The sequence below is a fragment of the Mobula hypostoma genome, chromosome 10 (genome assembly GCF_963921235.1).
Source record: "Mobula hypostoma chromosome 10, sMobHyp1.1, whole genome shotgun sequence".
Classification (NCBI taxonomy): Eukaryota; Metazoa; Chordata; class Chondrichthyes; order Myliobatiformes; family Myliobatidae; genus Mobula; species Mobula hypostoma.
In genome coordinates, this window is record NC_086106.1 from 123859780 (window position 1) to 123871106 (window position 11327).

The 11327-nt window shown below is 42.0% G+C and overlaps 1 protein-coding gene across 1 annotated transcript in view; it reads left to right on the plus strand.

Annotated features, from left to right (window-relative positions):
- The window catches only part of ids (iduronate 2-sulfatase), a 71531-nt gene extending 64542 nt beyond the window's left edge, over nt 1-6989 (plus strand). The window contains exons 9-10 of the mRNA XM_063061146.1: nt 2236-2500; nt 3602-6989. Coding sequence (XP_062917216.1) covers nt 2236-2500; nt 3602-3614 — 278 coding nt within the window. The 3' untranslated portion in view covers nt 3615-6989. The remainder of the gene's footprint in view (nt 1-2235; nt 2501-3601) is intronic.
- The last annotated feature ends 4338 nt before the right edge of the window (nt 6990-11327 follow it).

An 11327-nucleotide genomic window follows, 5' to 3' on the forward strand; every position in this document is an offset into this window, starting at 1 on the left:
TTCCTCACCATCAACTGAACCTGTAAGTTAACTTTAGGGAATCCTGCACAATGACTCCCAAGTCCCTTTGTGTCTCAATATTTTGTATTTTCTCTCCATTGAGAAAATAGTCTACCCTTTTATTTCTTCTACCAAAAGAGCATGACCATACACTTCCCCACACTCTTCCATTTGCCATTTCTTTGCCCATTCTCTTTCTGTAACCTCTGTACTTCTTCAAAGCCACCTGGCCTTGTGCCTATGTTCGTATCGTTCGCAAACTTGGCCACAAAGCCATCAATTCTGTCATCCAAGTCATTGACATATAACGTAAAAAGCGGTCTCACCACAGACCCCTGTGGAACACTACTAGTCACTGGTAGCCAACCTGAAAAGGCGCCCTATATTCTTGCTGTTTGCCTCTTGCCAATCAGCCACTGCTCTGTACTTTGATAATAAATTTACTTTTCAAAATTTTTATTAGTTTCTACATGGAAGAATGCAGAGTGGAAGAAAGTATATATAAAAGGTCAGAAAAGATAAAAACTACCAATTACATTATATCTATTCATAACAATCTCATTACCCTGTATTCATGTAAGTTAATCAATAGTTATATTGAAATATACTAATTTATTACAAAAAAAGTCTAACCCCTACCAAGACCGAAGCTGTTTATTAAGGAGAAAAAAAAGGTAAAGTACCTTCTCATATAATAAAAATTAATAATAGCCAGCATCTGAATTTAAACAATGAATTAAAGGTTTTAAAAGTTTTGAAAATAATTCAGAAAAGGCCTCCATAATGTTTGAAAGTTCTGACGAGATTCAGAAATTGAACAATGAATCTTCTCCAAATCAAAGCATGACATAACGTCGCATAATCATTGAGCATGAGTAAGAGGAAAAACATCTTTCCATTTAAACAAAAGTGCCCTCCTAGCTATAAGAGAGCTAAATGCCAAAATATGTAAATCAGGTGTCTTCAGCTTGATATCTTGTCCGGCAACAATATCGAACAGGGCCATCAAAGGATTAGGCTTAAAATTGACTTTGAAAAGTAAAGAAAAAGTTTGAAAAACTTCCTTCCAATGTTTTTCAAGACATGGACAAGTCCAAAACATATGAATTAATGAAGCTTTTCCATTTTTACATCTGTCACAGTAGGGTGATATATCCGAATAAGAACGAGAAAGCTTATCTTTAGTCATATGGACTCTATGTACCACCTTAAATTGTATGTGGGAATGGCGAGCACATAGCGATGAAGTATTAACCAGTTAAAAATTTCATTCGAAGTTTCCTCAGATATTGATGTCTGTAAATCGTGTTCTCAGAGATTCTTAATTTTGTCTAAAGGAACATTCCTAGTCTCCAGTAACATACCACAAATGTTAGATATTGAACCATTATAAAAAGGTGTCAAATTAAAAATTACATCTCGTAAGTTCTTATCTGAGCTTATAGGAAATGTGCATAATTGAGATCTTGGGAAGTCTCTGATTTGTAGATATCTAAAAAAGTGAATTTTGGGTAAGCTATATTTAGATCTAAAAAGTCTGGAGGTTTAGCCTTACCTAATTTTAGGTTTTATTACTGGGTAGTTAATATACAATATCTTGCGTTTTGGCTATATTATATTAACCGTGTAGACTGTCCGGTATGGGTTTCTTTAGAAGCTAACACTGTCAATAAATTTTCTATTATTTCTCTTCTTGGATCCTTACTTCCTTTGTTTGTAAGTAAACTAACTGATAATTTAATAGTTAAACAGACTCTGAGGATCTGGATACAATTTAGAGAACATTTTGGTTTATTGAGATTTTCCCTTTCAAGTCCCACTTATTCTAATTTTTTTTTAAACCCTCCATGACTGATTTAGTTTTTAAAGAATGGGACAGGTTGGGTAGTAAACGTTTTTGGGATCTGTTTGTTGGAGAAAATCTTTTTTCATTTGATAATAAATTTACATGAACTTTTGAACTTTGTGAGGGAGGAGCTGGGTTTTATTGTAACGGTATACCACCTCAGAGTGGCAACAGTTCTATTGATGTGTATGAGTGCAATAGAATAGTACGGAATGCTTTGACTATGAATGAAAGGAATGAAAAGGCATTGAATGGTTTATTCTTGTAAATTATTTTTATTATGAATAAAGTTTTATTTCCTTTAAGAAAAAGACTTTCTGCATATAGGGGCATTTTATTTTTTTTCCTTTTTTAATTTGAGTAACTGAAGTGTTTGAATTGTGTTGCAGTCTCAATGGTGGAAACCAATGTGGAGTTGGTTGACCTTTTCCCAACGCTCTGTGAGCTCCTTGGATTACCTGTGCCACCTGCGTGTCCCTCGTCTTCCTTTCACGTGGAGCTGTGCACGGAAGGATGGGCTCTGGCCAGTCGTTTAAACGCTGACACCACCAGAAGCAAGGGAGAATCATTTGCCTTCACCCAGTATCCCCGGCCAGCAGACAAACCCCAGCTGAACTCCGACATCCCTCTGCTGAAGGATATTCGAATCATGGGGTACTCCATCCGCTCTTTTGACTACAGATACACCCTGTGGGTCAGCTATAACCCATCCACTTTCAGAGCCAATCTCAGTGACGTTCATGCCGGAGAGCTCTATTTTTATAAAACTGACCCGGGACAAGATGACAACCTATATAACAATGCAAAATTTGTTGGGGTGGTCCGCAAATTTTCAGCCTTAATTAAAACCTGAGGATTGCTGCTGTTGCTTGAGCCCATCACTCCCTGCAAGGGCATGGGCTGCTAACAGAATCTCACCAAAGTTCTCTGTCCTGGGATTATAGAAAGTTCATCGGCCCTGTGGCTTCTGCATTTAGCACACGACTTTGTATGTCTTCTAGGCAAAGATCCTTCCGATCCCTGGGCTGAGGTGTTTGGAGCTCTTGTGTTGGCTTTTCTGTAGCTCTGGGATTTTATGGGATCTGCGATTTTATGGGATGGGGTTTTACAGCCCCATGACAACCCTTCTCCTTTTGCACCGGGTTTGGGACTGTTATGATTAAATCTGGTATTTTTTTATTCCGATATCTCCTATATTTCAAAGATGTACTGGCTGGAAGGTTCTCACATAAAAGTTGCTGGTGAGTGCAGCAGGCCAGGCAGCATCTCTAGGAAGATGTACAGTCGACGTTTCAGGCCGAGACCCTTCGTCAGGACTAATATATCCTTTCTTGGAACTCGCTATCACAGCCATATATCCTTTCTTGGAACGTGCTCACTATCACAGCCATATATCCTTTCTTGGAATGTGTCTCCAGCTCTTGGCTCCATCCCTCCCCCTCCTGTCTTCTCCTATCATTTTGGATCTCTCCCTCCCCCTCCCACTTTTAAATCTCTTAAAAGCTCTTCTTTCAGTTAGTCCTGATGAAGGGTCTCGGCCTGAAACGTCGACTGTACCTCTTCCTAGAGATGCTGCCTGGCCTGCTGCGTTCACCAGCAACTTTTATGTGTGTTGGTTGAAATCCCAGCATCTGCAGATTTCCTCGTGCTGGCTGGAAGGTTAACTAGTCACATGGGTGTAATTGGTGACGCGTGCTTGTTGGGCAGCAAAGTCTTTTATTGTATCTCTAAATATATGTAAAAAAATTACAACAGGGTCATCAAGTGATGAGGATGAATGTCCCTGGTGACGATGTCTGGAGGACGTATGTCCAGCTACAGCTCCTCTCAGGCTCCATGGATCAGATGCACTGACTGAGGAACATTGAGGAGGTTCAGAACAGATCCAAAGTCAAAGCAAATTTATTATCAACGTATGTATGTATACAGTGTGTCACCATGTACTACCTTGAAATCCATTTTCTTGTGGACATTTGCAAGAAAATAAATACAATAGAAATTGTGGAAAAAACTATACATAAATATCCAATGTGTAAAAGAAGGCAAATGGTATAAGTAAAAATAATAAATAATATGAGAACGTGAGTTGTAGAGTCCTTGATTGTGAGTTTGTAGGTTGTGGAATCAGTTCAGAGTTTAGGTGATTGAAGTTATCCACACTGGTTCAGGAGCCTAATGGTTGAAGGGTAATAACTGTTACTGAACCTGTTAGTGTGGGACCTAAGACTTTTGCGCCTCCTGCTGACTGGTAGCATTGAGAAGAGAGCATTGCCTGGGATGGTGGGTGTACTTGATGAGGGGTGTTCCTTTCTTGTGGCAGCACTCCATGAGGGGGCAGGCTTTGCCTGCGACGGGCTGGAGTGTACCCACCACTTTCACTTTGCACTCTTTGTTTCTTGACTATTGAACAAGGTTTGTTACTTGACTATTAGGAGCAGGACTGTGACTGAGCTGTGAAGCTTAAAGGTGTGGACTGCCTAATATTTCACTAAGGGAAGGTCCTTTGTGGTTATGGCCATTAGGCCTAAACTGACATTTCTTTCAAATGTCCTCAATGGAATGGGAAGGACTGATGGTGCAAAGCAGATTGTTTAAAGCGACGTGGAGTTTCAGTTGCATGGATACACTAAAGATAAAGAATAGCTTTATTTGTCACATGTTTGGGCCCGAGGCCCTCTGTTGGTTGGTTTCGAGCGTGGTTGTTGTGTCCTAGCTGTTCTAGTGATATGCAAACCAGGACAGTGTGTTGTGGAGGGCAAGCTGTTGCCCATACAGCAGGCTCCCCTGATGAGTCCAAAGGAATGGCAGAGACTGAAGAAGTTTGGCACCAGCTGCATCGCAGGAGTTGCCAGTCAGTGTTGGACTCGATGTAGGACTGCCTTAGGGACTCCAGCTCTGGATTTTTCCCTCCGTGTTTACTCCCAAAATCCTCCCCATGAGTGGGTCTAGCTGCAAAACAGTGGAGGTTTGAGATCAGAGTTTTCCTCCTCAATGAGCTGCCAGCCCTGGCTGACGTGCCTTATTTGCCTGGTGCAATTGGTTTTAAGGTGCCAGTAACCCACATTTTCCCCTTCTCCTGCCAGTGGAAAAGAAAGGTCCCGCCGGACTTAGTTGCTTAGCCGCACGTGAAGGGCAGGAGCACCAGTGGGAGCATTTAATAGATAGCGAGAGCTTATCTCCACTACCCTCTCCGGACCCACCCCTGACTATAAAAACCTTAAGGAACTGTGTTACTTGTACATTGAAACAGACAGTGAAATGTGTTGTGTGTGTCAAATCAAATCAGTGACACTTGTGCTGAGCAGCCCGCAAGTTTTGCACGCTTTCAGTGGCAGCCGAGCATGCTCACTGCCCACAACTCACTAAATCTAACCCATACATATTTGGAATGTGGGGGGGGGGGAGTGGCTGACATAGGGAGAATGTACGGACTCCTTAGAACAGCTAGAAGGAATCAAGGCCCAGTCCGCAGAGAACCAAGAACTGTCCTGGTTGGAGCCAAGGTTGAGCAGGGCTCAGCATTGGGTCTGTGAGTGGCAAATGATGTAGCTCGTGGGGCTGCTGTCCGTCTTCCAGTTTCAGTCCTAACCCACCACTGTAGGTGTTGTGTTCGGATTTTCTACCTGCGACGGCATGAGCTTCCTCTTCCTGTGACATTCTGAATATTTGATTAATTGTCCTCTGCAGTTTGTTCTTGAAATATGCAGGAAATAAGATATAGATCCTGGGGGGGGGGTGGGCGGAGGAGGCTTGATGGAAGTATGAGAAGAATAGATTATAAGAAAATTTCACGGTGAATATAAATATTTTGAGACTCCAGGCCAGTCTCCTAGGTTAGGTACATTGGCCATTTTATTAGGTACACCTATACACCTGCTCATTAATGCAAATATCTTATCAGCCAATCATGTGACAGCAACTCAGTGTTTAAAAGCATGCAGAGATGGTCAAGGGGTTCAGTTGTTGTTTAGACCAAACATCAGAATGGTGAAGAAATGTGATCGAAGTGACTTGCTGTGGAATGAATGTTGGTGGTTTCAGTATCTCAGAAACTGTTGATCTCCTGGGATTTTCATGCTTGACAGTCTCTAAAACTGAAGTTCCCAATCTGTGGCTCACTGACCCCTTGCTTAATGGTATTGGTCTCTGGCATAAAAAGGTTGGGAACCCCTTCTCTAGAGTCTGCAGAAAATAGTGCGTAAAACAAAACACAGCGAGCAGCAGTTCTGTGGGCAAACACGTCTTGTTAATGAGAGGGGTCAGAGGAGAATGGTCAGACTGGTTCAAGCTGACAGGAAGGCAACAATAACTCAAATAACCACGCATTAGAATAGTGCTGTGTGGGAGAGCATCTCTGAATGCACAGCACGTTGAATCTTGAGGTAGATGGGCTAAGGCAGGAGAAGAACAAATCGGGTTCTACTCTTGTACCTAATAAACTTGCCACTGAGTATAGAAATATGGAATATAGTGCAACAACAAAAGAAGTTGTCCCCACAGACAGGATGTTTAATAACCAGAGGCATTGAAGATCCAGGGGTCATCATTAAAGAGATACCATTCTATACAAGGATCATCGTGATCGGAATTTACACCTTTAAAGAGGTGTGGGAAAGAAAAGATTCACTTGTTTTTATTTCCCAAATGGGACCATACAGATGCTGGAGATCAAAAAAAGTTGAGCTTTTGGGTAATGGGATTGACTGGATTGCTTAGGCAGAGAGCCAGACTTAATTTGGGGGCCGCATAGGACAATGTAAAAATCAACGTAGGTATTCCTAATTTGATCTGAAGGATGTAATAGGAAGAATGCAGACAATTGTTGATTTCTACTTTTTTGAGTTGAATTTGCAAGCATCTAACATTACGATCCACTGATGTTTTAAGTACTTGCAATTGTCAGCATTGGAGACATATGGTATTTTGTAAAACACCATCTCGGACTCATTTGTAACTATTTTCACTCGTGTAAGCTGCTTTTGAGGTCCCCACAGTCAATTTGAGTGTGGTGAATGACAGCAATGCTTCCTGACCCTGACCCCTGCTGGCAAAAGAGGAGATATCTACTGCAGGAACAAATTGAATTCTGTAATTATTTACAATACGCTTGTTTTGATAACATAGCTGTACTGCAAGTCATAAGTGAACATTATGATTAAAATTGGTATTTTTAATGTCAGTCCTGTTTTGCCTTAATTATTGTGACTAAATTTGATGAAAAATTAACTGAACATGTTTTCTTTTTTGGCAAGTTTTGCTCTTGACATTCTAATGTAAAATAGTCATATAAGAGGGAAACAGGCTCTTCATCCCTTGACGTCTGTGCAAACCATCTGACATACATAAATGACATAGGAGCAAACTTATGCCATTCGGTCCATCAGGTCTGCTCTGCATGATATGGGAATTGTCATTCAAATTTATCGCCATTTGATTATATAAATGGTGATTCTCCATTGTGTCCTGACGATGACAGGAAACCTTTGCAGGAAGCACAGATGAGAGCTGATGAGTGACCCAGAATGGACATGACAGGCCACAGGCTAACAGCCATGTGACTAAATGGTGAGAAGGCTACCTTTCATAAGCAATATATGTCTAGGGTCGGTATGATTTGGGGTGCAACCAAACAGGAACGTTGGGATGTTCAATTAAAGGAACCTCGATTTGAGCGAATGCTGTGTAAATACTGCCCATACACAGTTATCAGTAGTCCAGGAATGACAGTTCATACAGCAGCATAAAATTATAAAGAAAGTATATTTACCAATTTTCAACTTTATCAAATAGTTAACAGAGAAAGAAAAAGAAAGGCAAAAGGGCCCATTACAGTTAATCCAGTCTAAATATGCACATAGACATTGGAGCTCGTTTCTGCAATAGTTGGGCGTATTGCTTTACTCATGGCGCTGAATTCTCCTCACCAACCACAGCTAGTACTTCCCTTCTTGGAATCCTCTGCCTCGTGAGGCACTCCCTGCAATACTGTCTCCTTTCGGATGGGATCTGCCAGGTGACCCCAAACCAGACCACTGTCCTTCAGAAAACTCTCCCTGCCCACCACCTCTCCAGAACCTTCTCTCACATCCCACAATTCTGATTGACTGACGCAACATTCCTAGGTTGGACAACGTGGCTCCTTATCTTCAGCCGAAGCCAAGACACACTTTCCAGCAGGGCACACTGCTTTTATAGAAAACTGCTAAAATGAAATACCTCACAGCACAGCAGTTGGGCATTACACATACATCACACACAGCGCATAAAGCAAAATGTTACTATAAATAAGTTAAATACATGTGGTGTATTGCATAGGTATACGGTGAACATTAAACTGCTTGCTGTCCTGGTGATGAGACCTCGGTGGTGGCAGGGTATTCATTAGTATCACAGCCTAAGGGAAGAAGCTGTTAGCCAGTCTGACAGTCTTAGATTTGATGCTCCTGTACCTCCTTCCTGACATTAATGGGTCAAAGAGATTGTGGGATGGGTGGTAGGGATCCTCAACAAAGCTTCCGGTAAATGTCACAAATTGGGGGGGAGGGAGACTGTAGTGATCATCTCAGCAGTTTTATAACCATCCCTTAGGGTCTTGTGGCCCATGGCCTTGCAACTTACTAAAACAATTCCATATGGGTGACAACATAATTGGTTGGTTTTGGAGAATCTTTTACCAGTTAATAAGGAAAGATTTGCCTCAGCATAAACAAGGTGGAAGAGATAAAGGTGCCCTGTCTTCTCCTATCAGATTCCTCCTTCTTCAGCTCTATAGCTCTTCCACCTATCAGCTCCCAGTTTCTTCAGTCATCCTCCATCACCTACATTCCCCCTCATCTGATTTTACCTATCACCTACCAGCTTGTTCTCCTTCCTCTCCTTACACTTCATACTGGCTTCTCCTCATTCCTTTTCAGTCCTGATGAAGAGTCTCAGCTTAAAACTGTGATGGTTTATTCCCTTCCACAGATGCTGTGATATTTGCCAGAGCCCAGCATTTAATGTGATTGTGGAGTACAGAAGATCAGGAGTAAAGCTGATGTGAATGTGATCCATCTTGTCTGGTTTTTAAGTTAGTTAGTTGCTCAGGACAGTGAGATTGCAGTGCTATTTCATTCAGTACAGAACAGCATACTGGAGATTCAATTACTAAAAACAAATTTAAAATAATATCTGAGTTACTTAGAGTGGCATCTAAGATGCAACTGAATTCAAAGCAGCTCTAAAATGGGACATTGTTCAGTTGCACGACAGCCCTGGGGGAAAAAAAGCTGTTTTTCAGTCTGGTTGTCCATGCAGAGATGCTTCTGTATTTCCTGCTGGATGGGAGGAGATTAAACGAGTGATTACTGGGATGGGATGATCCATCATGATTTTGAGAACCCATCGTGGACATTGTGAATTGTAGTTGGTTTCCATATCTGGTAGTTGTGTCCTGTGATGAGCATTATCGAGTACAGGAGCAGAGAGGTACTACTGCAGTTGTACAAGGCCTTGGTGAGACCACACCTGGAGTATTGTGTGCAGTTTTGGTTCCCTAATCTGAGGAAAGACATCTTTGCCATAGAGGGAGTACAAAGAAGGTTCACCAGATTGATTCCTGGGATGGCAGGTCTTTCATATGAAGAAAGACTGGATGAACTGGGCTTGTACTCGTTGGAATTTAGAAGATTGAGGGGGGATCTGATTGAAACGTATAAGATCCTAAAGGGATTGGACAGGCTAGATGCAGGAAGATTGTTCCCGATGTTGGGGAGGTCTAGAACGAGGGGTCACAGTTTGAGGATAGAGGGGAAGCCTTTTAGGACCGAGGTTAGGAAAAACTTCTTCACACAGAGAGTGGTGAATCTGTGGAATTCTCTGCCACAGCAAACTGTTGAGGCCAGTTCATTAGCTATGTTTAAAAGGAAGTTAGATATGGCCCTTGTGGCTACAGGGGTCAGGGGGTATGGAGGGAAGGCTGGGTTCTGAGTTGGATGATCAGCCATGATCATAATAAATGGCGGTGCAGGCTCGAAGGGCCGAATGGCCTACTCCTGCACCTATTTTCTATGTTTCTATGTTTCTATATTATGTAACAGTAAAGTTGCCTCACAGGTGGATAGGGTAGTTATGGGGTGTTAGCTTTCATAAGTCGAGGGACAGAGTTTAAGAGTTGCGATGTAATGATGCAGCTCTATAAAACTCTGGTTAAGCCACACTTGGAGTACTGTGTCCAGTTCTGGTCACCTCACTATAGGAAGGATGTGGAAGCATTGGGAAGGGTACAGAAGAGATTTACCAGGATGCTGCCTGGTTTAAAGAGTATGCATTATGATCAGAGATTAAGGGAGCTAGGGCTTTACTCTTTGGAGAGAAGGAGGATGAGAGGAGACATGATAGAGGTGTACAAGATAAAAGGAGGAATAGATAGAGTGGATAGCCAGCGCCTCTTCCCCAGGGCACCACTGCTCAATACAAGAGGACATGGCTTTAAGGTAAGGGATGGGAAATTCAAGGGGGATATTAGAGGAAGGTTTTTTACTCAGAGAGTGGTTGGTGTGTGGAATGCACTGCCTGAGTCAGTGGTGGAAGCAGATACACTAGTGAAGTTTAAGAGACTACTAGACAGGTATATGGAGGAATTTAAGGTGGGGGCTTATATGGGAGGCAGGATTTGAGGGTCAGCACAACATTGTGGGCTGAAGGGCCTGTACTGTGCTGTACTATTCTATGTTCTGAGCTGTCCTGATCACTCATTGATGTGCTTTTTGGTTGGTCTGCCATACTGTCATGCAGTAGGTCACAATACACTCCACTACCATCGATAAAGATTTACTAGCAGCTTTTGCTCTCTTTAAACTCCAAAGATAGTACAGGCACTGCTGAGCCTTCCATGCCATCATGGAGTATTGCTGGAGACTCCTTCCACTGTTCAGGAGTAATGGAGCTTGTTCATACCTTCTTGCTTGCCTGAAATTGATAGCCGTTACTTTGTTTTTCTACATTGAATGAAAGGTTATGGTTATTGCACCTTCTCTCTGAATGCTATTCTGTTATTTGTAATTAAAAAGAAATGTCTTTCTTTTTCTGAAGAAACTGAGTTTATGTCAAATGGAGGCTCTATAAGATACTGGTGAGATCTCACTTGTAGTACTGTGGGCAGATTTGGTCTCTTTATTTAAGAAAGGATGTGCTGACGTTGGAGAGAGTACAGAGAAGATTCACTAGAATGATTCTGGGAATGAGAGGGTTAACATATGAGGAACGTTTATCCGCTCTTGGACTGTATTCCTCGGAGTTTAGAAGAATGAGGGGGGACCTCAAAGAAACATTTCGAATGTTGAAAGGCATGGACAGAGTAGATGTGGCAAAGTTGTTTCTCATGATGGGGATGTCTAATATGAGAAGGCATGACTTAAGGATTGAAGGGCGCCCATTCAGAACAGAGATGCGAAGAAATTTTTTTAGCCAGAGGGTGGTGAATCTATGGAATTCATTGCCA